General features: G+C 45.8%; 1 protein-coding gene across 1 annotated transcript in view; it reads right to left on the bottom strand.

Annotated features, from left to right (window-relative positions):
- The window catches only part of LOC149324835 (uncharacterized), a 49436-nt gene extending 22262 nt beyond the window's left edge, over positions 1 to 27174 (bottom strand). The window contains exons 1-2 of the mRNA XM_089565242.1: positions 27050 to 27174; positions 1380 to 1548 (exon numbers count right to left, since the gene is read on the bottom strand). Of these exons, the coding sequence (XP_089421368.1) occupies positions 1380 to 1455 (76 nt within the window). The 5' untranslated portion in view covers positions 1456 to 1548; positions 27050 to 27174. The remainder of the gene's footprint in view (positions 1 to 1379; positions 1549 to 27049) is intronic.
- Between the last annotated feature and the right edge of the window lie 341 nt (positions 27175 to 27515).

Genomic DNA, 27515 nt, shown 5'->3' with positions numbered 1-27515 from the left:
TTTTGAATTCACAGATAAGTCAACTTTTTGAAAATTTTGTATATTAACTTAACTTAAATGTTTGATATTGCCCTAAAACCGTAAATTAAGGGCTGATCTTCCTGAGTTTCGAGAATAAGAGCTAAATGTATGAATGCTTCAGATGCTCTCGCTACACAAGAAGCTCACACGACCACATCGTATCAGGAACTATGTCCCGCATGCAACGTTTAGGTTTCGTGCATGCGAAAGCACAAGGCGAAACACTGAATTTTTACTCGCAATGCATTATGCTCATTTATTAAACATGCGGAATATGGAGCGTCCTTGCATTATTACCTCTGAGGACACGCAGGCTCTGCCATTAGTATCCCAGTGGCTTTTACATCTTCTAAAGTTATGACTATACTTTAGATTGCCGAGATAAACGTTATATTACATAAATTTATATACCAAATTACCCAAAATACGTCTCTTCGCGCTTTTGAGCAGCCCAAGCAATGAGGCTCTCTTAGCAGGACCCTAAGTGGGAGGTCGAACTACACCCGCAGCCGTGAACGTAAGCCGACTGAGCAGCGGGACTTTGCCGGTGGTGTCCTACGTGCGCATTTTGGGTATTTTTTTATTGTAACACGCTCGGCACAACGAATAGCATTACAGTCAAGGGGATTACAATTTACTAATGAAAGCAAGCAATAAATTCCTTTATAGAGAATGTAATCGAGACACATCTCTAATACAGGCCAAGAACAACGAATTGCAGAGAGAAAAACAATAGATCACGCATTAAGCGCTGCGTCTTCGAATAGCCTGTTCTACCTTGATATGGGACCTTGGAAAAAAGGATAGTTTTGCATGTCTCATCTAGTGGTACCTTTCTTTATTTTTTTAAGGTCATTGCGTAGCGATATATTTCGAATCATGAACATACAAGTCACCCTTTACGCAACTCTAGCAAACACAAATAGGTATACCTCAAGGAATATCTGTTTCTTCTAGCAAGTGGACTCATCCTGCTGCGGCTCAACATATGGAAAATAAATGCAGATATACGGCAGTAATAGGGGAACAGCAGTGTGAAAGAAATGGAAAATAAATATGAACAGCTCCTGTTCATGACTCCTTTCTGCAAAACCACTGCTGCGTAAACAATTTTCTACGTAGTGGGCAGTAGGTACGGAATATCGAGCGCACGCTTCTCCTACCCATCTCTCCGTACGTAAGAACGAAAAAAAAATCAGACTAATTGCATAGACATCGTGCAAGTTACAAGTTGCGCCTTTATTGTGAGCAGACAGGTAATTGCCGCGCGCTTACATTAATGGTCTTTCCATTTCTAAGCTCAGAAATCCCTTCACCTCTGCTAAAAGTATCTCAAGTCCATAAAGTGCGTGACATACCTTGCCGGTAAGCTTCCACGATGAACAGAGTGCCGGCTATGAAAGCCAAAAGCGTCAAAGAAGATGTGCTGCCCATTGCAGAACTGCTGAAAAGCCCAGACGGTGAGCGCTGAACAGCCTTCACGCACCTTTTTATACGTCCTATGTGACGATCTGTGCCGGAAAATGTCTGAAAGAGCAAGGGAAACGCTGAGCACGCATGTGGTGTAAAAGGGTTAAATGTTAATAGAAATGAAATAGTTCGGGTTGACTTTCGCATATTTATTTTGTGAAGTTAGTTTTTCAAAGTGTTATTGCCCTTAGTACAAAAATGTAAGCATAGCTAAGAAGGCCTTCCTCTAGCGCTTGACCTTTCTTCTAATTTCTAGCAGAGTAGCACCTTCCCGCTCTTAGTGCTTGCAAAGGGCGGATAAGCTATGAGTTTTGCCACTATTCGAACTTCTCTTTAAAGCTCTGTATAGGGCGAAGAAGCGAATGCTGTTTTTTTCTTTAGTGCCCTAGATTGAGGACCGCTGAAATGGGTGCAAGGGGCGGGGCAAAACGCCGATTTTAAGTACACATGTCGATTCAAGATGAGGACCTGCCGTGTTTAACGTGCAGCAATCGTAATTAAACGCACCCTCCAAAAGGAAAAGCTGGCGTATAATGCAACAAAAGAATATAGAAAATATATCCAAGAAAGCGGGAATGCTTACATTATCATTTCCTGTCCCCAATGATATTCCGACGTTTTTGGCACCTTTGTCAAACGAACGTCCATGCCCTCTTCATACATTATGCTTAAGGAGCATAACGTGCATTAAACATTCTGGCTAAAAAACGACATATAAGGGTAGAAGGTTCAACTCTAAGACCATGCCAAGTCAGCAGGCAATGAATATAATATTTGTAGCCTCATTTGATGACAACAGTAGATTGCACTGTGGTGCGTGAAAATTGTGCGAGGATGATGACACATTTGCTGCGTGCGGTAAATATGTACCAACAATTCAACATATTTTTTTTCGGAGTGGAATTACCATTCCAGGTGTCGATTAAACCTTAATTACTTTACGCTCTAGGGTTTAGATGTAACAAAGGTAGAGTTATCGAATTGGCGTTAGTAGTTAGTAAAAACCGACTGAAATATTATGGTCTAAAATGGGGTATAGCGACGCAAAGATACAAGACCGAAATTCAAAAATGGCTGAGTGTAAAAGTCAGCAAAGTCTGTTCACTAATATCGCTAATGTGCATGCACACTGGACAGATTGGTTAAAATATTATAAAAGCAAAAATATGGTGGCTCCCCTCGCCACACCAGTTCCAAAGGGAGATGGTGACCATACAACCCCCGTAATCCACCGAACCACCCATTCACACACGATACAAATGTCTGATAAATCTGCCAGTATCTTCTAGAGACTCCTCCTGGGGTATGTGGTATGTATAGTCGGGAGCAAAAGTGGTAAGACCAGGGCTCCGGGCACGGGAGCAGTTGCCGGGCCGCACCGCGGCGCTGCTATCTGCCCCCGCAAGCTCGCTGCTAGAGTGCCCCGAGTGATGGCAAATTTCACCCTCGCTTTCGCGTGGGCGCTTATCATGCGTGATAAATCTCGAGTGCGGCTGCGGGCTACTCTGCAGCTGACGGTCGCGACGAAGGGGAGTGCAGATCGCAAAGCGCCTAAATTCTCTGAAGGGAAAGTGGAGCGAACTGTTCCCTTCCTCTTCTGTTATCGGTGCGCTTTCACCGTTGCGCGTCGATGCCGTGCCTTTATTGGCATGCTGTTGGAAGGAAGGTGCGGCTTACACTCCGCTCTAAAATTATTAGGTAGCGACCAATACATCGAGGCAAACAAACATAGAAGAACAAGCAAACATCCGAGGTGAATATTTCTCAAGTGTTTCAAGTTCTTCAAACTACGCAGTATCATTTTTTAAATACAAAAACACAGCAGAAAAGCAAATTTTTTCAAAAGGTTGTTCTACAAACGAACCATTTATTAGATTAATTAAAAACTAAGAAATAAACAGTTTCATCTGCCGGGAAACAGTCTGCACCCGGCCCTGATGAAATACATTGCCAATTAAAGCATATTTTTCGCAACCTTCTGCAGAAGCACTTTTTAAATTTTTTCACAAAATTTGCAAGTAGGAAAATTCCGAAAGCTTGGAAAAAAGCATTATAGTGCCATTTCAGAAACCTGGAAAGCAGCCAACATCCCCTGATAGATATAGACCAATAGCTCTTACCAGCTGCCTGGCCAAGTCTTTTGAAAGCGTTTTGAATGTGAGGCTTGAATCTCGTAAACTTCAAGGCATTCATCGTTGAGGTTTTAAAAAAGAATTTTCGACAACAGACCATTTCTTTCGCCTTGAAAATACTGTCCGAGAAGATTTCATACATAAACAGGACTGCCTTGCTGTCTTCGATCTCGAAAAAGCATATGACACAACTTGGAGGTTCTAGATACTCTGCGAACTATCAGAACATGGCATCCGCGGAAGGATGTTGAACGGCCTGAATGACTTCATATCCACACGTACCATTAATGTACGCCTATGTTCAACACTGGAACTTTATTCACGACAATGGGGCACCTCAGGGGTGTGCTTTAAGGTTAACACTCATTGTCTTGAAATTGAATTCCTTAGCAAAAATAATCCGAAAATATATTATGTACTAAGTTTATGTTGGCGATCATCAGATAGCCTGGACGTCAACGAACACATCAACGTGCGAGAGACAGGTACAATTGCGAATAAATAAACTACGCCATGGGAAACAGAAACGGATTCTTGTTACCTGCACAGAAAACAGTCGTCATGTTCTCTCTCAAACGAGGTCTACAGAACAATCCCATCCTCCACCTAAGAGAAACCGAATTACCAGTAAAAGAACTACACGAATTTCCAGGTATTTTTTTTTATAAAATGCTCGCATTCCTTCCACACACAAACAACCTGCAGAAAGAAGCTTTACGATCCTTAAATGTCATAAAGGGGCTTTCATGAAAACCATGGAGGTCCGATATGAAATGTATTTTGCACATTTATTGTGCTCTAGTACGATCCCGCCTAAATTACAGGTTCATCGTGTATGGGTCTGCGAGATCATCCTACATAAAACGACTGAACCTTGTAAATTACCTTGGTTCACTCCTCTCAACTGGCGCATACAGAAATTCCCCTATAAGCAGTCACTTTGTCAAAATAAATAAACCCTCCCTTACAGACAGAAAAACTATGCCCACATGCACATATGTCCTGAAAGTCCCTTTCCTGCCAAAACAACTGAGTTATTCCATAGTTACGAAGTGCACCTCTCCAGAACACTGTTCAGCAACAAACCCTAGTCAATCGGACCTATAGTTCGCTTTGAAGATATTTCCCAAAACTAAGACATACTGGATTCTCTTACCGATGTGGCCTCAAGGACGACGAACGGCTCCCATGGTGCAGCCTTCCGACTTTATGTGCCTTTACATTAAAACACTTTCGTGAAAACAACCACCACACTAACACATATTACAGGAATACTTCGCAATAGAAGAAAAATTTGTGAACTCGAGAGAATTTTAAACTGATGCCTGAAAAACAGCATATTACGTCGCAAGCGTTGTATTGCAAGGAAACTGGTAAAAGTTGCTGCCAAACTGTGCATCCATTCTTACTGGCGAATGTTATGCTTTCTATGTAGCTGCAAGCAGGATAATACATAACAGTATTGAAAACGGCACAACCTACACAGATTCACTTAGCCTGCTCACAGCAGAAAACTCCATAAATGCAGTCGAATCGTTAGTAGGAAACATAATACAAACGCAAAAATATCGCAACACAGGGGCATACGATAAAAATCTGCTGGGTGCCGAGGATCATTGGAAAAGGTGGACATGAAAGAGCAGACCTGCGTGCTGCAGAAACACCAAGTCATGAAATCAAGAAAGTTGGTTTGGTCGAAAGAGAGTGCATGAAATTAATACACAGTAATTTCAAGGCTAAAAGAGAGACAGCTTAGGATAATGAAATTAACAACAAGCTACATTTTGTAAAGCCTGTCTCCGGGGAATGGAACGCCTGTACACTCCAGGAACGTTTTCTTGGAGTAATTGTATGTCTTCTACGCATAGAACAATCACTTCTGACATATAAGTTCCTAAAGACGAATCAAGACAAATCTCTTTGTGAAAGATGTGGAGATGAGTTCGCACTTAACCCTAATTTACTGCCATGCTCAAAATTCGAAAAACTACGAAAAATTAATTTACTCAATTTTATAAAGAACATCATTTTTTTTTATTTTGAAGAGAAGCTGGTTTTATTGATGAGCTGTAAATTTTAGTCTTTCATACACCTCAGCCACTTTTTCATTCATGATAAAAAGGCTAGGTGTCTATTGCATTCGTTGGCAGCCTTGGAATCCTCGCCGAGCCAAGCATGGCCGCTGAGGCTAGCTGACACTTCTTTTAAAGATTTTATCATTAGCCATTTCGAAATTTTTGTCTTCATCTTCACTAGGCGGCATGCAATAACTTTTTAGGCTCTTTACCCCAGCGTTGTTTTATACTTTTTATAAAATCTGCGCTAAACAATTTTCATTGCTTTGTATTTCGCACATGATAACCTTAGATGCTTATGCGCGACTAAACTCAACACAGCGCCTCGCCCGGTCTGCCTTGGTCTGCCGGCCCTAGGACGCGCTGCGCGCGGCTGTTCTGGCTCACTTTGGTGCCGTCACCGATCGCTGCCTCTGTATGCGGCAATCACCTCCTTTCACAGCTGCTAGCGTCTAGCCCTGCACCCACCACGCTCTCATCTATACAGCCTGCGACAGAACGTAGCCCGTCTCACTACCCTCTGGCCACATCCCAGTGACTTCTGTCCAGCGTCACCGACCAGGCCTCTCAGCGCCGCTAGGCACCAGGTATACTCAGCACAAGCTTTAACACATCTCCTGCAACCGCAACTGCCCTCTGCGCGCCTCTGAATCTGCGTGTGGCCTGGCACTCGCAAGAACCGCAACTCTTCCGCTAAGGTCCTAGTGTCGAGCATGCCTGCTCCCCATCACCTCGGTCATCTCACTCCGGTGACGCGCCGCAGAACGCCACGCCCGCCTGCGCCTCGCCTGGATCCGAAATCATCTTCCTGTGCCTACAGCTAAGCGTCCCCTTCCCCGACCGCCACGGCCGCTCAGCATACCCGCCACTCCACTATTGAAAGGTTCCTCAGTGGCGAACGCAGTGGCGAACGGCGGCGGCTATGCTTTCCGGCTTGGACATGCGGGAAAATGGCGCCAGGAGCGCGCGCAGATAGAGCAGCGCGTTGCCCCGGCTGCGGAGCTGATTACGAGGGACAACGGCGACGTCGCGAAACGCAGGAACGGCGCCAAAGAGCTGCGCTCTAGAAAGGTTGCGGGGAAGCCAATGAGGAATCACAAATATCAACCGTCTAACCGAGCGGCAGTCGCTAGCCCCCCTGCTGCCGTTGCACACCATATAGTCGAGTAATGGCAACACAGCTCCACCACTTCGATGCGCTATACTCTTTCTTCTCAACGACGAGGGCTCTCCCCGTAAAGAATTAGCGCTAATAAAGCTTTTCAGACGTTTCAAGCACGCTATCGAGCTCCGTCACCAGTCGTCTGCTTGGGTGGACGTCCATGAGTACTGATTAGGCGTGTTCGTGGCATAAAGTGGCTTCATGGGCGCGTTCCCGCAACCTGTGTGACATCAATCCCCAGGGTTGACACCATCCGGGGAAGAGAACGGGGAACACGACCAAACGTTGTAAGAACAAAATAAATCTTCACATATTGCGGCAACTGTTTTTCTTCTGGGTTAAAAGAACTCAATCGACCGGGCGAGAAAGCTTCGTCTACAATCTAGACAGTATGCATAAAGACCACAGGATGATACGTTCATGCAACAGCCACTTCAAAAACTGTACTCAAAATGTTTTCCCAGCGGCACTCTCAGATTAGTTATAGCCGCCTGGAAACTGCTGTCTGATTTCCAGAATGAAAAATTACGGCACCTACAATACACAGAACAAAGGAACATTATTAACATGGCGTCCTTGATTTTTTTTATGAACATCTCCCTACTAAATCTTGCAATTATGCTGCCATTTTCTTCGTGATGCCTTTCAGATCAGTACTCTGTCATTGTATTCATTTTCCCAATACTCAGGCCTTTAGCAGGAATCTCTTGTCCCTGTTCGGTTTAAACTGGTAAGACAGGGTATATTTATTGACTAGTGTTTAAGAACGATCCAGTACTTTGTGTGTCTAGCGGACTGGTTCGTTTCATCAAGCCAAGAGTTAAAATTTAATGCCATTATATACCTACGCTTAGTACGTCCGTAACTTTCGTTACCATATCCTCTAATGTCGGCGAGACCAGAGATGCATTTAATGCCATTGTACCCGTACACTTAACACGTGTGTGAACTTTCGTTGTCATATGCTCTAAGGTCATCGTTCCCTTTGTAAAAAGCTGCAGATATTTCTTGTCGAGTTATAGGGAGATGGCCGGAAAAACAGAATCCACTACTTCTGTTCCATGCTTTTGCGCGTCCTTATTGTTTGATTCACGGCTCTGAACCTACTTCAGATCCCGGTGGATTTAATTTCAGGAATGTATAGATAACCCTTTCACACAAGTCACAAAAAGGTATATAAAAGTTCTCTACGTTACGCTCAGCATTGCTACATTGATAGATAATATATTTTTCTACATCCTGAGTCATTACTGTCTCCTTGTTTAATGACAATCTTTTTTTTAACAGTGAAAGTCACAAAATTAAATTATGTTTATGATTGCTTCCGACACAAACTTTCCATACCTTGTATGCTAGCTGCATAGAACAAAGTAGCGAAAGGTTTGGAAAGAAATGCTTGTCGACTGAAGCATGAGTATGCTTATGTTCCTTGTAAAGTGGGTGTGATATACAGAATTCCGTTATCTTGTGACAAAAGTGTATGTTCGTAAAACTGGCAGATCTACTAGTGTTCGGTTACGGGAAAGGTAGAGATCACTCGAGGTTGGTAGGGGGCCAAATCTGGTTGCGCATTTCAAGGAATGTAATGGCTGCCATTCTTTTCTATCACAAGGAGTTATTTTAGATGCCCATTCGGCAAAGATCAACGAAGAAATCATTGAGGCCAGACATATATCGAGATTAGGGTAATAGTGTGTCAATGACCCTGTCATTGCTTCAACAGATAATGCGGTTAGATTTCTTAAACCGGGCATATGTAGGGGGTTGCCATGACATGGTGTTTAATTATTGATGACTGTGTGGTTCTGATGCTGCTTGGCTTGGATATATTCTTCGTTTTCGACAATAAACTTTAGTTGCGAGTCGGCGCTCGTCCTGTCTGCTCTTCGTCCGCGTATTTAGCTCTTTTTATTCATTACATAGCTGTGTAGCTTGCTTCTAGTATACTCATTTTCGGAAGCAAAGAGTTGTCATTACATTACTCGCTGTGTAAAAATTTTCATTCAATTTGCTCTTCAGGTTTAGGAACATCACGAAGGCGATGTTCCTAAAGGAGTAAAGACGAGCGTAGAGAAGAGCCTATAAGGAAAAGCAGTGAAATATTGGTAGTAATATACATTTCGTCAGAAGTGAACTATAGCGTTGATTTACTATGCGCAGGGCAGAAACACAGACAAATGGCTCTAGTTGTCCTAGCCTTTCTCTCACTGATGAAAATTTTTACTGATATCTGGAATTGAAAAGAAGGAAATGCAAAACCACGCAAGGGGTTCTGCCATACCTCGCTGAATAAAGCCGACAACGCACTCCTTCTCCATGACAAGCTTTGGCCACCCTGATGTAGTGCATGGCCACAACCTCCTAATGAACAGACATTTGGAAGAACGCAACAATCTTATTAATCTATAAGAAAGGCGATGTCAAGAACTTGAAAAATCGCGGACCGAACAGTTTACTGTTGTCTGTAGAGTGTTTACTACGGCATACGCTAACAGTCACGACAACCTTCCTACTTCAATGAACCAAATGAACAGACTTTCGTAAAGGATACTCCAAAGTAGCACATATTCACACTATTATTCTGGTCATACAGAAATTCATAGAATATCACGAACCTCTGAGCGAAGACGCTCATATATTAAGAGAAAGCATTTCACTCAGTCGCAAGCTTAGCGGTCATGCAGGCATTGCGGAATCAGGACGTAGAGGATTACTGGAAGATATATATAACTTCAGGTTATTTACACCATTCCTCGAAAAAGACAGGAATAACATTTCAAAAAAAGAAGGTTGTCAGGCAAGGTGACACGATCTGGCTTCTGCTATTCGCCGCCTGTTTATACAAGATAATCCGAGTCTTTGGTTGCGAAAAACGAGATTAGAGGTAATAAATAATACCTTAGTAATCTGCAATTCCCAGATGACACTGCTTTGCTCAAGGGATGATTAGCAAAGCATTACCAACGAGTTAAACAGGTGAGCATAACCATACGTTAAAAATTAATAAGCAGAAAGCCAAAGTAATGTTCAAAGGTCTCGCAAGAAAACAGCAGTTTACGCTTGCTCGAAGTGCTCTCTAAATGGAACTAAATACGCATAAGTAGGCCAGGTAGTGATCTCAGGCCCAGGTGACGCCAGAGGAACAATTAGATGAATAAGAAACGGCTCGAGCGCATATATCAGGTTCTCTGAGGTCATGAATGGCAGTTTACCACCATTCCTGAAGATAAAAGTAAAAAAACACCTGTATATTACCGGCACTCCCCTATGGGGCTGAAATGTTGAGGCTAACGGAGAGGGTTCGAACAAAATTCAGGAAAACGCCGAGAGATACGGAAATAGAAATGATAATTATAACTTTGATTGACACAAAGAGGGCAAAGTGGCTCAAAGAACATACATGGTTTGATGACATCCAGGTCGAAATGAACAACTGGGCTTGGGTAGAGCACGTAAGGCTCAGACAACACAAGCGATGATCGGTAAGTACAACACAGGAGACCAAGAGAAGGGAAGCCTGGCAGGGGGCTACTGGAAGTTTGGTGTGCGAATAAGATTGATAAGTTTGCGGGGAAGCTGAGGCTACCGTTTGCACAGGACAGGTTCAATTGGATAGTATAGGAGTGGCCTTCGTCCTCCAGTTAGCTTAGTCTGGGTGATGATGGCACTTTTAAGCTGATTTAGATCACTGGACGCTCAAAGCCGTACCGCCCAGAACGCAACTTAGCACTGCTTTTAAAAAGTCTAGTCGGGAATGACCTGTTCTTTGCCTGAATTCTGGCCCGGTGGAGCCACCGGCGGCTTTGATCGGGCGCCAACCACTGACCTCGTGGAGGGGGGGGGGGGGGAGGCGAGGATAAATTCGCAGCTAACTTTCGTGATGAATGGCCGGGGTTTGGTCGTACGTTGCGGTCGCCTCATAATTATCCCTGTGTCAGCCACACTATGGCGTTTGGTGCAAGGTAGCATTATAAAGTGTACAGAATCCACAAGACCCCGCAGACTGCCTGCGTAGGTGTTCTGTTGCTCAATAAAATAATTAAAGTTATTACTGTATTGTTTCACGCTTTAGATAAACATCTTACTTGCTTTCTCTTTTCTGTGTGCCATGCTCAACTCATTTCTACCGTGCACGCACCATGCAATGTAAATGTCCTTTACGAATGCGCAGAATTTAATCTGCATCTTCTTGTTTCGGCTCGTGGATTAATGATAACAAATAATGGACACTGTTTTTTAAATCTGGGGGCAATATGTGTTCATTTATGTGTGACTGTTTGTCAACAGTTGTTGTCCACGTCCTCTGACCCAAAGGAAAAAGATACCTAGTAGTAATGTTCTTGTTAGAACACTGCGGCTTCGAATTTGCGTTGCAGTTCTAATGGCCATGGTCCCTGTATGTGCAGATGAAGCTTTGCATTGCGAAACGAGTATTCTTTCAGTGCTTCTGCATAATCTGAGTACAAGGTTTTGTTCAAGAACTGGAAACACGCCTATTAAGTTTTTGTTTGAATAATGATGCGTCTGTCGGTCGGCGGGAAGATGTTCATGGTATCAGCAATAACCGCGATCGGCTCAAAAGGTGGATTAATGACCTTTATCAACATTCGTCTTATGGGCCATTACTGTGATGCATACAACGATGGCTTTGACGCTATCTACTGTGTCGTGCATTGCAGTGCATTCAAGTGGATTTTATCTCGAAGCAATTTCCCAGGGCATTACGCCTGTGCCACAATTTAAATGTTCACAAGTTGCCAAGATTTGTATTACGAGGTGTATCGTCCAACTGCGATAAAGACAGAGCGTGTGATTTTCTGCCTGTTCTTCCTACAGTAGAATTCTGTTAAAAGAAATTTTGCGAAATGAATGTCTCCTCACTTGCATCTATTTGTTGTGCTCGTCCTAGCAAAATTGACCTTTGATTTGCTGGCGTCATGCTCACTCATTTCTGGTGACACATTAGAGTCACCACGAAGTCAGATATCAAACTTTAAACGTTAAAAAAACTCACAACATACATTTTGCAATGATACAGATGGTTTCCAGATGTCATTGCCGATCAGCCACTAGTGTCCTTCCTCACGGATGCCCCCATTCAGCAATATACCACAAAAAATTGAGATGTGATTTCATATGAATTTCTCTCATGCTGTTACACATCAAAACCTCTTTTGTTCTTTTCATGCGTTCTTTTGTGTGTACCAAAAAGGAATGCATGAAATACCTGGCCTGGGAGAGAAGCATTTTGTTTGTGAACTCCTACATGTAAATTGTAGAGGGCGGAGTGGGTGAGGGAACAAACGCGGGTTAATGACATCTTAGTTGAAATCAAGAGGAAGAAATGGGCTTGGGCAGGGCATGTAATGCGAAGGCAAGATAACCGCTGGTCCTTAAGGGTCACGGAGTGGATTCTAAGAGAAAGCAAACGTAGCAGGGGACGGCAGAAAGTTAGGTGGGCGGATGAGATTAAGAAGTTTGCGGAGATACAGTGGCAGCAACTAACAAAGGACAGGGTTAATTAGAGAGACATGGAAGAGACCTTTGCCCTGCAGTGGGTGTATTCAGGCTGATGATGATGATGACATGTAAATTGACCGAAAATTTGAATTTTTTTTTTGCTCTTCAGGTGAGTGGTCATTACCTCGGATATTGTCACAGAAGCAGGTAGGCAGGTTTATATTGCCACAACGTCCAAGAGCCAGCGGAAACGGCCCGGCCGGCTAACCGACTAGCGAGCGAGCTCTCGGGCGAAGAAGAGCGCGCGCCAGCCTCCTGAGCGCGACTACCAGGCGGCGCCAGTAATGTGTTGCGGCATTGCCCCTCCCGGTGGAAAAAGCATCGTCCCGATGCTGCGTGGCGAGGTCAAGCAGAACCGTAGGCTTGACCTAGCGGGCGTGGAAGGGCTTCGTCCGGACAACGTGTACGACTTCCGACTGTGTTTGCCGTCGGGACGTACGAAGAGTTCCTTGCGGAATCACTTCGTAGGTGACGTCGCTGAGTTTGCGCAGCACTTCGTACGGGCCGAAGTAGCGGCGCAGAAGCTTCTCGGAGCGACCCCTTTGGCGAACAGGAACCCACACCCAGACTTGATCGCCAGGGTTGTAAATTACCTCCCTGTGACGAAGGTTATACCGTTGAGCGTCTTTAACCTGCTGCGTCCGGAGTCTCATTCGAGCTAGCTGACGGGCGGCCTCAGCGTGCTGGACGAATTGGTCAGCGCGGCAACTGATGGGAGGGCGACATCAGGCAGTAACATTGCATCCAGCATGGTAACGGCTTCGCGACCGTACACCAAGCGAAACGGGGTGAAGCGGGTCGTTTCCTGGACTGCGGGATATTACACGCAAATGTTGCATACGGTAGTACCTTGTCCCAGTTCTTATGGTCTTCGTCGACGTACATTGAAAGCATATCGGCGATGGTCTTATTGAGTCGCTCAGTAAGGCCATTCGTCTGAGGATGGTAAGCTGTTGTTCTGCGATGACAAGTGCCACTGAGCCGCATAACTTCCTGGGTTAGAGCTGAAGTAAATGCAGTGCCTCTGTCAGTTAAAACGACCGCAGGGGCACCATGACGAAAGACTAGGTTAAAGATGAAAAAGTTCACAACATCAGTAGAAGTGCCGCTGGGAAGAGCTTTGGTTTCAAAATAGCGGGTGAGGTAATCAGTGGCGACTATAATGTAGCGGTTGCCCAATGATGACGTAGGAAACGGCCCGAGCAACTCCATACCGACTTGGGGAAAGGGTACTCGAGAAGGACCAATAGGCTGCAGCAGACCGGCCGGCTTGACAGGCGGCGTCTTCCGACGTTGGCAATCACGGCACGTCTTAACATAGCGCTGGACAATAGCAGCAAGCTTGGGCCAGTAGTACTTTTGTCGTACGCGAGCCAGTGTTCGTGAGAAACCGAGATGGCCGGCAGAAAGCTCGTCGTGCAAAACGTCTTGACGGAGCGGCGTTGGGACCACCAGCAGGTACTGAATGCCTGTGGAAGCGTAGTTTTTCTTGTAAAGGACCCCGTCCCGCAAGCAGAACGACGACAGGCCACGCGTAAAAAGGCGAGGTGGCGATGAGGCGGTTCCCTCGAGGTAATCGATAAGGGGCCGTAGTTCGGTGTCATCTCGCTGTTCTTGAGCGAGATCAGGCGTCGTGAGAGCGCCGAGAAAAACGGAGTCATCTGTTTCAAATCAAGAACACGGGATAGGGGCTCGGGATAGACAGATATTAGTGTGGGCTTAAAAAATAAATAAGAAAAAAGTGCCCACAGTCAGCGTCACTGTGTTTCTTGCCGGACTTGTACACAATAGTGACGTAGAACTCCTGCAAGCGGAGACTCCAGCGGGCTAAGCGGCCAGAAGGATCTTTAAGGTTTGCTAGCCAGCAGAGAGAGTGGTGATCACTGACCACTCTAAACGACCGACCATACAAATACGGCCGAAATTTTGTCACCGCCCACACAATTGCAAGGCACTCCATTTCGGTAGTATAATAATTCGCTTCGGCACGACAGAGGGTGCGACTGGCGTAAGCAATGACCCGCTCAGCACCATCTTGCCACTGAACGAGAACTGCTCCGAGGCCAACGTTACTGGCGTCGGTATGCAATGCTGTATCCGCCTCCTCGTCGAAGTGGCGAAGTATGGGTGTTGTTTGAAGGCGTGTGCGAAGCTCCTCGAAAGCCATTTGCTGCTCGTCGGCCCAGATGAAAGGTTGGTCGTCCTTTGTTAGACGAGTCAGTGGTTCGGCTATCCGGGAGAAGTCATGGACAAAGCGTCTGTAATATGGACAGAGGCCCAAAAACCGTCGAACAGAACTTTTATCAGTAGGAGTCGGGAAAGCAGCTACGGCAGCCGTCTACTCTGGATTAGGGCTAATACCCTCAGCGCTGACGACATGGCCCAGAAACTTCAGCTGTTGGAATGCAAAGTGGCATTTTACCGGTTTTAGTGAGAGGCCGGCAGCGCGGATGGCATTTAGGACGGCCGTCAAGCGCTTGAGATGCTCGTCGTAAGTCGCAAAGAAAATGACGACGTCGTCAAGGTAGACGAGGCACGTCTGCCATTTGAGGAAGCCTAGGACAGTGTCCGTCATTCTTTGGAAGGTCGCGGGGGCGGAGCACAAACCAAAGGGAAGCACCTTAAATTTGTAGAGGCCGTCAGGAGTAATGAACGCCGTCTTTTCACGATCACGTTCATCGACTTCGATCTGCCAATAGTCACTGCATAGATCGAGCGATGAAAAGTATCGGGCATGGCGGAGTCGGTCGAACGAGTCGTCGATTCGAGGCAGTGGGTAGACGTCTTTTTTTGTTATTTTGTTGAGCCTCCTGCAGTCGACGCAGAATCTGAGTGTTCCATCCTTTTTAGCGACCAGCACAACAGGCGAGGCCCATGGGCTTGTGGACGGTTGGATCACATCATCGCGAAGCATTTCATCAACTTGCGCCCGAATAGCCTCGCGTTCCTTAGTCGACACTCGGTAGGGGTGTAGGCGGATAGGGCGTTCGGTGGGGTCAACTATAATGCGATGCTTTGCTACTGACGTCTGTCCCACCTTGGACGTGACGGCAAAGGAGTCAGAGTCAAAAATTGCTTGAATGCGGCGTTTCCGGTCAAAAGGCAAAGCAGGATTCACGTTAGTTCGAACTGTATGGCCAGTGCTCTCGGGAGGGTTCTTGTTGAGCAACGATAGGGCGCAGTGGGCTGAGGGCTCGCCGACTTCATCAAAGTAGGCGATGGCTGCCCCTTGCGGTAAATGGCGGTATTCGGCGCTAAATATATCACCACTAAAGCATACAAAACCCTGGGTTTCATTAGGCGTAGCTTGTACTTTGCAAATCAGGCGACCAAACTTTTAGCATACACAACTTTAGTCAGATCACAACTAAAATATGCCGCTTTCATCTGGAACCCACATCAAGCTTATCTTGCGGATAAACTGGAATCACTTCAAAATAAGGCTGCTAGGTTTATCACAAGGAAATACGCGCGCTACTCCAGCATCACAGATATTAAATCATCTCTAAATTTAAGCTCTCTTGGAAAGCGAAGACTTGTAACCCTGCTATGTCACTTTCACAAGATGTATCACAATCACTCGCCATTCACAGATTCTCATATCAAACCAGCACATCGCATTTTCCCCTGATTAGACCACTGCTTCAAAGTGCAACCCCAGATAGCTCACACTGAACTTATGCGTCATTCGCCATTGCTCCTTGCCATCTATCACTGGAATAAACTACCTGCAGAAATTGTTCTCGAAAACAATTACGACGCATTTCTTAACAAACTGAAGAGCTTACTTTTTGCTGGCCCTTAATGAAATATTATCAGAAGTGTATTCTTTTTTAGATTGTCTTGAACAATGTGGTCCACGTGTGTGCGTGTTTTAAAATACTTTATTTATCCTGTTGTCTTCCCTATTTATCTGAGCTCATGTTTGTTTATGCTTTGTGATATTTTTCACTGTGTTATGTAATACGATTGCTTTATTGTTTTTCTTTAACCCCTATGTAATGCCTGTAAAGGGCCTTTAGGGTATTTGAATAAAAAAAAAGCAGTTCAGTTCGCTTATTACTCAAGGAAAATACCCCACGAGCGACGCAGACTTGTAGGCTCAACAACAAATTCACATTCATTTCCGCGAGGCTTTGAAGGGCGGGAGGGTTGTCGCAGTGCACTGTAACAAACATGCTGCGTGCGTGGAGGTAGTCTGACATGATCATCGCATACCCGGAAAACTAGCCTGTCTGCTGTGTAGTCGTCGGAAACTGCGCGCTGGGTCGAAAAAGTCACCTTGAGTTTATGGAGGTCGATGATTGCGCCGTTTTCTCGAAGAAAATCAAAACCGAGGATCAGGTCCTTGGAGCACTCCGGCAGCATAGCAAAGCAACAAGAGAAAGATACGAGGGGGTACCCAAAAGAAACCGGACTAAATTTTTTGGTCGGCAAAGCTTCTAGGGTACCGCGTTTTGCCACTAGGAGCGCATAGAATGAACATTCCAGAGTCAGTAAGCCGAGTGCCGTCGTTGAAGGAGGTCAGACTAGTTTAGGCAGAGTTTTAGAGTGACGACTGTTTTGTGTGAATGTCGTTTTTGCGATGGCTGATTTTCGTGAACAGCGTGCGCCGGTGAAATTCTGTTTTTTGCTCGGAAAAAGTTGAATGGAAACTCTTGAAATATTAAGAAAGACGTTCAAGGACGATGCTATGGGGACAACTCAATGTTCCTGAATCGAATCCTGAATCAAAGCAGCAATCATGCCAATGGAAAACTTCAAATTCACCTCGCCTCAAGAAAGCTCGTCAGGTGAAACCAAACCTCAAAACAATGCTAATTTGTTTCGTCGACGTGAGAGGAGTCGTCCATTAAGAATTTGTTCCGCAGGGTCAGACAGTTAGCCAGGCTTTCTACTTGGATGTTTTGAAATGATTGGGCAACAGTGTGCGGTGGAAGCGGCCAGATTTGTGGCGGTCGGGTGACTGGTTTTTCCATCATGGCAATCCCCTGCTCACACAGCCCTGTCTCTACGACAATTTTGGACCAAAAATGGCATGACCCCTACTCCTCAACCCTTATACTCTCCCGACCTTGCCCCATGCTACCTTCTTTGTTTCCTAGAACGAAAAAAATAGGTGAATGAAAAGCGTTTCGCTGATGTTGCTGAGGTGAAGAAAAAAACGACGGTGGCACTGTCAAGCATCACAAAAGATGAATTTAAACAATGTTTTAAAAAATAGAATGAAAGATTCGACAAGCGTATCATTGCAAGTGGGGAATACTTTGAAGGAGATTGAAAGTCTGTGCTTAAAATGTGAACAAATAAGTTCAAACAAAAATAAGTCCGGTTTCTTTTGGGTACCCCTTCGTACGTGGCGAATCTCAACTCGGGCGGAGCATACTCCTAGCGGCGTCAGCACATGCCCTCCGGCGGTCCTTATCGGCGCGCCGTGCCAAGGAGTCAGGACTTTGCGTAGGATTGTAGCAAGGCCACGACTCATAACGCAAAAATCAGCGCCGGTATCTACAAGGGCAGTCGTATGGTGGTTGTCAACGACGATCGGTATCTCAGCGGAAAGAAGCTCACCGTCGACGAAGTGCGCCGTATCACGGATCGTCGGACTGACGGGTCGTTCAGTGCGTCGAAGTGCGGCGTCGAAGGTAAGCTTCTGTGATCGTCGGGAGGTCGTCGGAATCATTGGTCGTTCGGCGCGTCGATTGGGGGCGCCGGAGGAAAGCTGCGGCGATCGTCAGAAAGTGGTCGGACTGCTGTTCGGTGCGGGGGGTCGGAGGTCGGAATGTTTGATAGAATCAGCGAATGGAGGACGTTGGTCGTAGTGGTCATCGACGGCGGCTCTACCTCCGAGAGTCGCTGTCCTCAGTTTTCCCGGCGCGGACTTGGGTACTGCCTGAAGGAAGTACGCCGGTTGGGGGAAAACTGTCGCGGCGATGGCGACCTGGACTGACGTCGCGGCGGGGACGCAGGTGGGACGTTGGCGCTGAGGTACTGGTCGATGTCCCGAGGTCGTTCACGATAGCGCGGCCGAGGGGCATCCGGTGAGAATCTGCGCAAGCCCATCTGACGGTACGGACAGTGGCTCAGTACGTGTCCGGCTTCGCCGCAGTGGAAGCACAGAGGTAGATTGTTCGTCGTACGCCACACGTGTGCTTTGCGAACGGGCGGTCGAGTGTCGGGCGCATCAGCCGGAGCTAGATGTCGGGGTGCAGGACGGACGAGAGGAGCGGGCCTGTAGGGTGCCGGCGGTGCTGGCGCAGAGGTACGCAACGCGTCGCTGTAGGACATGACGTGCGGCGCAGGCGGCTGGGGGGATGGCATTGGTGGCACTGCTTGCCGGAGCTCTTCACGTACAATATCCGAGATGCCTCCAACACGCGGGTGTTGCTCGAGACAGGGCAGCTTTTGCAGTTCTTCACGTACTATGCTTCGGACAAGCTCGCGAAGGGCGCCGCCACTCCCGTTGCCGTTCATCGGCAAGCGGAAGTCCACAGCAGTGATGTTCGCAGAACGATCAAATTGTACGAATCGCTGTTGTAGGGCACGCTCCACACTTGTCGCCTCCTTCTTAAAATCAGCCACAGTACATGGAGGGTCATGTACAAGGCCGACGAAGATCTGTTCTATAACACCGCGCATAAGATGGCGCACCTTCTTTGCCTCCGACATGGACGGATCCGCGCGGTTGAAAAGCCGAGTCATTTCTTCTATGAACATGGCGACGCTCTCATTGGACCGCTGCGCTCGGGTCTGTAGAGCCAGTTCAGCCATCTCTTTTCTTGCGTCGTTGTCGAATGTGCTGAGCAGCTTTTGGCGGCAATCTTGCCAGGTGGTGATGGTAGTCTCGTGGTTTTCGAACCACATCTTGGCGGCGTCTTCAAGTGAAAAATAAATGTTCGGCAACTTTCGCTCCTCGTCCCACGCATTAAACGCAGCGACCCGGTCGTAGTTGGTCAACCAGTCCTGAACATCCTCAAATTTGTCGCCATGGAACGGCGTGGGCATACGCGGAGCATGGAAGAACAGCCGCTGGGCATTCACTGGCAGGTGAACGGGCTGGCTTGCCTCTGTAGTCGTCATGGTTCGCGGTAAGGAAAGAAGGGGACCACACTCGGGAGCTAAGCCTCTCAGTTGGCGGCTGGCCTTGTGCACAGGTGTGTCCACGGTGTGTAGCGGGGCTTCGGAGGCACCCAAAAGCTCTTCGGACATGGGATGTACCCAGCAAGCTCCACCAAAATGTCACAGAAGCAGGTAGGCAGGTTTATATTTGCACAACGTCCAAGAGCCAGCGGAAACGGCCCGGCCGGCTAACCGACTAGCGAGCGAGCTCTAGGGCGAAGAAGAGCGCGCGCCAGCCTCCTGAGCGCGACTACTACGCTGCGCAAGTAATGCGTTGCGCCAATATTTATACGGCGCGGTAAATGTAGTGCGGGGTGGTGTTCACAAGAATGTCCAGTGAACGTGTTACCATCCAGAGGGAAAAGAAAAACTCGGGTGTTTAGCTGTAAAATACCGCTCATTCATACACCATTTGAATGAGTAGCTCTAGACCTGACTGGACCACTGCATACTATTTATTCCAAGGGAAACCGATATATTCTGACGTTGGTATACCTTGCAACGGGTTATCACGACGCTATACCTTTACCTGCAATTGACTCAGCCACTGTAGCAGAAGGGCTTCTTGAAATTTTTCACGGACTGGATTTTCAAGGCAGGTACTATCTGATGGAGCGCCAAGCTTTCCATCGGAGTTAATGAGGAAGGTTAACGAAATGCTCGATATCAAGCACCATATCATCCTATGTGCAACAACCTTTGGAGCGATTCAACGGGACGTAAAAGAGCATGCTGCTTAGGTTGATACAAGAACAGCCCAAAACGTGCTACCGGTACCTCACGCCTCTGCTCCTGGCGAACCGGGAGACACCGTGGGCTAGCTTGGACTTTTCGCTGTGTGAACTTACCTACGGCCGAGAAGTGAGAGCACCGTTGGCGACCCTCAAACAGCTGTGGACCGCAGGCCACCTCAGTGATGCCGCTCGAACCCCTCATGCCCATGTGTTTGATTTAAGGGCGCCGGCTGGAAGGGACGTTGCGACTAGCGCATGACAACTTGGCGCGGGCACAAGTTCACAAACGCTATATTATGACAGCCGTACCACTCGCAGGCAGTTGCGCATCACAGATCATGCGCTGGTCCTTTCGTCTACGTCTCAAAACAAATTGCTTGAGCATGAAAAAAGCTTGCTGAACCGCCTTCTGGACTAACTGTACTTCGCGCTGACGCCGCCTTGATCGCTGCCTTCTGCTGCCTTCTGGTCTTCGCCCCGAACTTCCACGCTCCCTTACATTAGAATTGTTTTGCCTTTACATTTGGTTGCAGGTTCGCCGTGATTTATAGATAATGGTCGCTTGGATTGGCTGACAATGTGAGCGAAAAGCATTACGTATATAATAGAGCATACATAAAGTTGTAGCTTTCAAAGATTATGTTCTAGGAAGTCTATCAGCTATAAAACAAACTATATCACTGAGATGTGATCATATCTCCCCGCCCACGCTCATGTGGGACCTAAAGCGGTTTTGTATGGGCAGACAATTATCTGTTTGACGAGGCTTTTCCAGGGTAGACAACATATATGTGTTGCACCCTCCTTCAAAAACTGACAAAGGACTCATGTGGGCAGCAGGCACTTGAACGGCATTAGTGAAACAGCTACGATAGTCAGCAAGATGCAACTCAACTACATAACCTTTGGTTTCCTTTGTGAGCGGCAAGAGTGGGCGTGCTCCCATACATAGCCTGGTCAAATCCCCCGTGTATTACGCGAGCACATTGAATCTTGTGGTAAGTTTTGAGTGCACCTAAGCCACTTCAGCAATATCCCTACACTGAGTTGCTTCGAACCTGTACAAATTTCTTGGGGACTCAGGTGGCAGTATACCGCCAGGGTGATTACTTTTAGCAGTGAAATGAAGTAGTAGAATACGGCGTACTAAATTGTTTACCTAAGCAGTTCCACGATTCACATAAGTGCTTGCTAACTTCTTGCATGTGCTAGCGCTTTCGATTAATGCTTGGGCGCCAAAGCTGTCTTTCCAATACCATGGTTTGTGGGCCCTTTGGGATACAGTCATTCCCACGATAACAATAACGGTAAAGGTTATAATGGACAGTCGCTTATTACACACGACGAAGGTGCTACTGTTGAAATGCATAATGGGCGATGGCTTTGCGTCTCAGAGACAACGAACGTTGTTGGTCACGCAGTCTGTAAGAGTGAACAAGGAGACGCAGAAACTAGTACCGTCGGTCAAAAAGCCCGGGCTTCTGGAAGGAACGGTTACCGAAGAGTGTCTCCATGCGAAGAAGACACAACCTCCCTGCCCTTCTTCGAAAAGAATGTGGTAAGCTGACAAAATAATTATAAAGACAGGACGTATACAGTGCATACAAAACTATGTCCCCAAAGTGGGCGTGAAAAATCAACACCACGGAAGGCGACGCTTCGCTGGTGTTCATAACCGCAGAATTTTCGTTAACTTCCTTCTTTTCACAAGCTCGGGCAACATCGACCGGCTCCTCCGGTTTCCCTTCGGCAGGTCTATAGAAGTGCAGTGCTTTGGGAGCTGCTTTGTAGTACACTACAGGCAAATATAAGGATAAGGGTCTGGTTAAAAAGCTACCATTTTACGCGACCAGTGGGCCACTAGGAACCAGTATAGAGGGGAGTTAAAAACTACTCATTAGTACTTCACTAAGTATTAAGTTGACCCAGTTGGTATTTCTTTGAAGAAAGGCAAAGGCGGTAGGTCCCAATCCCTTGTTTCCACCTGCTAACCCACCGCCAGAAAAAAGTGGCACAGAAGTGTGGCCTTGGTATTCTGTTTAAAGTTCCTGATAAGCTGCTACGTCTATGTTCAGCAGTAAGGGAAACAAAGAACGGTGTCGCAGCAAGAAGCACCGTTTCTGGCACGCAGAATGGGAGTTGTGTGCACTACACCGCTTGCCTGTTGCAAAGTAACATAGGCAAAACTGGAAGGTGCGTGAACACATGCCAAGAAAGCAGCGAGTTTATGATAAGGTTTATCTCATCCTTAGAAGTGGGCGTTAAAAATGCACTTTCAAGCAGCGTCTGCCCTATATATCTCTCCAGACTGCTGTGAGGCAATGAAAGGGATGAAAAGTTTCCAGCACCTGCGTTAGCAAGATGGCCATTGATAAGGTTAACTAAGTTAAGGTTGAGAAGGTTGATAAGGTTAAGTGGTTCCATTTATAACTAATTCAGATGATATGCCAGAAACGTGCGTAGTGTTTAGTTCATTGAATTGTTTCCATGTTTTTCGGGAGTTATCTGATCAGTTTTCGAACTTGTGTTGATGAAATCTACACTTGGCTTTTTTTAAAGTCAGAGCTAAGCTTGTTTCTAAAACCTCTTAAATTCTTGCAGCTTTGCAATATCACGCGTCCACAGAAACTGCTCGAACAGCTTATCCTTGTGTTTTATGCGCTTAAAGGGGTCATTCGGAATTCATTCTTTTCCTGCTTTCTTGTCCCTAACAATTGCTGTGAGTGGGAAAGCAGCATCCTAACAAATTTGTAATTCAGACACAAAAATATCGTAGGATATAGATGGATCGGGTTCCTTATATACGTTCGCCCAGTTCAAGTCTTCAACAAGTGAATGAAAGGCTTTTTTTTCGCCTTCATTGATGATACCGATAGTATTATTTGTGCATTGTGCACGCGTGGCGACCGCTAATGCTAAAAAAATTCGTAGACGATCGCTCAAGCCTGAACAAAGCACGTACACCGGAGCAGCTAGCCGACTTAGAAAAATCTGGGAAACTTAAGTCGATCAGCGTATTTGTATTCGACGTGACTCTCGTAGGCTGTTCAAGGACGTTCTCACAACCATTTTGAAGCATAAGTTCAGAAAGTTTAACTTTAGCAGGATTGTTAGAGTCAAGATCAATATAAAAATCCCCTATGATCCCTACATGTCTCTGCCGAGAATTGACAAAATCTATCAGTGATTCAATGTAGTTTTTAAAAAATTGACAGCGTGCCCTGGGGCGGTCGGTAGACGCATACGATGGCAATGTTTTTGCACATGATGGCAACAGTTTCAAGGTCGTCACACATGCAAGAAAAGTCATCTATGGTATCATAGTGAAAACAGTCGCGAATAAATAGGGACACACCTCCACCACGTTTTTGCTCACGATAAAGAGAAACGTGACTGCATGTGTAAAAATTCCTAACATCAGTGACACTTGAGAGCCATGTTTCTGAAAAAGCCTAGAAATCAAATGAACACTGTAGTCGTGAGAGTTATGCATCGACATCGTCTTGTTTGTTTCTCAGACACTCTGTATTTAAGCGAAAAAAAGCTCCTTTTCACGACAACACTTGTTACTTTTCGCCAGGTCATTGAACAAAATTGTCGTGTGGTACGCCATCTTGATTTTTTAAAATAAAAATACCTGTCATCACTGGCTTAAAGAATTTTTCTCAGGTCATTTTCGGTTGCAATCCTGATAGCATTTGCTTTTGCTTGTTTTCTTACAAACACTTTACCCTCAGAAGTCCACACGAATTTGTAGCCATTTTCCTTTGCCCTTGTTTTCGCCAGCCATAGCAATCGTCTGTTCATTTCTGTCAAATTTTCATTGAAGCTGATGTTGGTCAACTTTTCTTGGGCGCACTTGCGTGCTTCAAACCATTTGTGCCTGAGGGCTTGGTAGGAAAAGCTTACAATCACCACAGGCCTTCTGTCCTTTTTGGGGGGCAAACGATGCACATGTTCAAAGTTGCTATCGGATAAATCAGTGAGCTTTAATTTTCGGGCAATGTTGTAAATTTCAGCCATGAGGTTTCCATTTTCACTCAGCTCAAGCCCATGGATTTCAATGTTCTGGGGGCGGCTATACTATTCGAGTTCATTTAATTCTTGTTTTATTGTTTGGACAGTGCTTTCACCGCTCACACTTTCAACAGCCTCCACTCGACGCGCAACTCGCCTATTTCTTTGCCCTGTCGTTGTAGGTTCACTTTTATGTCATCATAAGCGTCAGACAGAAGCTGTAGCTTTACTGAAAACGAGGATGTGCTTAAAATGCATTCCAAACATGTATTAATTTCATATTTATTTCACATTTTTGTCCCTAAGTGCCATACGAATGCTTTCTAAGTATACTACGAATATTATTTAGAACGTTCTTTAAAATACGTGAAAAGTACATTTTTGCCCGCTTAGCATATTTTTAATGGAATAAAAATATTCTAAAAATATACATTAAATACATTAGATTACATTATAAATACACCAAATATATACATTTAATACAATAAAACTATGCCGCCGCGGTGGTTTAGTGGCTATGGTGCTCGGCTGCTGGCCCGAAAGACGCGGGTTCGATCCCGGCCGCGGCGGCTGAATTTCTTTGGAGGAGAAATTCGAGGCCCGTGTACTGTGCGATGTCAGTGCACGTTAAAGAACCCCAGGTGGTCGAAATTTCCGGAGCCCTCCACTACGGCGTCTCTCATAGCCTTAGTCGCTTTGGGACGTTAAACCCCATAAACCAACCAACCAATAAAACTATATTCACTTCGGCTGAAGAAAGGTCTGCTGGTCGATTTCTCAGAATGAGACGGGTTAAAGCTTCAACTCCAGAACAAATTGTATAAGCGCAGTTGTCATCAATTACGATGTACATGAGATTATGTCACGTAACGGCACGGGAACGGCAAAGATGCCTACACAGCAAATAATGACGCAAGTGCCGCAGCAAACAACAAATGCTCCGACAAGCGCTATACTTGGCTTGCCTTATATATACCCACCGAGAGTGGCGCACAATCTTGCCCGGTGAGGCGTTTTATGCTCAAAAACTGTGGGCCAAAAAATTATCCGAGAAGTGCCCTACTGGTCGCGTTCGAATTGGGGGGCGATCTAGAGCAGAATTGCTAGTCGAAACTAGCGTCAGAAATAGATCAGGAGTTGAACTGTCAACCAACAGCTACACGGGCGTCTAAGGGAGCCAGTCGGCATTGCCGGTCGTGGTCCTTTTCGCTGGCATATTCGGGCCCGGAAATAATCAAGGCGCCTTTGCCGGTATCATGCTATCACGTTCTCCGCACGTAGTGTAAATAAGTGGTGATTACCTTCCTGCTAGAAGTTACCATAAACGAAAGGACTTCAAAACAAAAAATGCTTGGGCAGGTTGGCAATTCATTGCAACACAGCAATAATAGCGCGGGAACAACGCAGTCGTTCTTGTCCCGTCTCGTCTTTGTCCTGCGTTGTTCCCGCGCTATGATTACTGTGTTGCAACGAAAGGACGACAGGAAAGGAAGGCTTTTTACTCTTCCCTGAAACGTCAGTTCGAGCTCTAGATTGTTCCACGGTAGCTTGAAGTGTAATGCAAATATGTTGACGCGGACTGCCCATTTGTTACAATTTAAGTATACTTGGACGGAATAATTGCGTATTTACGAAAGTACATTAAAAACATTGCCAACACCAAAATGCGATTTCCCGGAACAACATTTCGAGCATTAGGTTGTTCAACGGCAGCTTGAAGCGTGCTGCAAATATGCTAAGGCGGACTGCCAATTTGCTAGAATTTAAGTATTCTTTGGACGAATTAATTTCGTATTTACGGAAGTGCACTTCAAATACGTTGACAACACGGAAATTCCATTTCCCGAAATGCGATTTCGAGCAATCGACTGTTCAACGGCAGCTAGAAGTGTGCTGAAAATACATAAAAAAGGACTGCCCGTTTTTTATAATTGAAGTATAGTTCAGGTGAATTAATTTCATATTTACGAAACTACACTTTTAATACACTGACAAGATGCTAAAACTGCATACATATACGTTTAAAAGGACTGCCCGTTTTTTTTTAATTGAAGTATACTTTGGATGAATTAATTTAATAATTCCGAAAATACACTTTTAATACACTGACAAGGTACTAAAACTGCATAGATATTTTTTCAAGTATTTGAAAAGTGCTCGAAGTATGCTTTAAATGAGGTATTTTTGGCATATTTAAAAATATATTTCGAATACCAAGCATGAAGTTTCAGGAACGTATTTCCTACATATTTTTAGTGTATTCATGAATACAAAATACGTTTAAAATACAATTTAAATAGCCCACCGTATATTCCAAACGTATTAGGTTTTGCTGACTTCTCGATGCTCAACACAGTTTCCTGCATGCTCATTAGCTTGTCTAATTTGGTCTCCAGTAAGAGCACATCAGACAATTTTCTGTTCACTTCCGCTAAATCTCCTTGGAAATTTTCCAAGAATTCGCTGAATCGGTCTGTCCAGCTGCTTGCTTGCAAGTTCTGCAGTTCAGCGCTTTCCTAGTGGTTTCTTTCCTAGTGGTTTCTTTCATCTTCCTAAACGATCGTTCGGTCATGCCGCTACATTTTTCGATGCGAAAATTAGAAGTGCAGTCGACGCACGTCATGAACGTGTCACCACCGGCAAAATTTGTGTTGCAAGAGGAGAATGCGTCCTTCATGATCAAGAAGAGCAGAAACCAACATCCAATAGGCAATAACAGAAAACTGCAAAACAGCAAGAGCAGCAGCAGGGGCGGTCGGGAGAAAAAGAAAAGTGCTTAATATATTGTCTGTTACCAACCTGCAAGAATTTGATGACAGGTTTAGGCACAGAACATGGAACTGCGCCACCGCCACTGCTGCTGCATCGCTGAATGAAGACGGGGGTCGCTCGTCGCCGCTTTTGCAGGAAGGTCCAGGCGCTTGGGTGCCCATATGACGGCCACAGTTGATATCAGCAGTGTACTGATATGATGAACCAGGTTGTGGAAGGTACCGTGCGAAAATTTCTGCAAGAGTTTGATGGCAGGTTTAGGCAGAGAACTTGAACTGCGCCGCCGCCTCTGCTGCTGCATTGCTGAATCAATGTTGGTTTGGTTTGGTTTGGTTTATGGGGTTTAACGTCCCAAAGCGACTAAGGCTATGAGAGACGCCGTAGTGGAGGGCTCCGGAAATTTCGACCACCTGGGAAGGTTCTTTAACGTGCACTGACATCGCACAGTACACGGGCCTCTAGAATTTCTCCTCCAAAGAAATTCTAGCCGCCG

Source organism: Amblyomma mixtum, unplaced genomic scaffold (assembly GCF_055824585.1).
Source record: "Amblyomma mixtum isolate Tamu unplaced genomic scaffold, ASM5582458v1 scaffold_13, whole genome shotgun sequence".
Classification (NCBI taxonomy): domain Eukaryota; kingdom Metazoa; phylum Arthropoda; class Arachnida; order Ixodida; family Ixodidae; genus Amblyomma; species Amblyomma mixtum.
The sequence above is the reverse complement of the archived record's forward strand: the minus strand, read 5'-3'. Positions and strand labels throughout refer to the sequence as shown.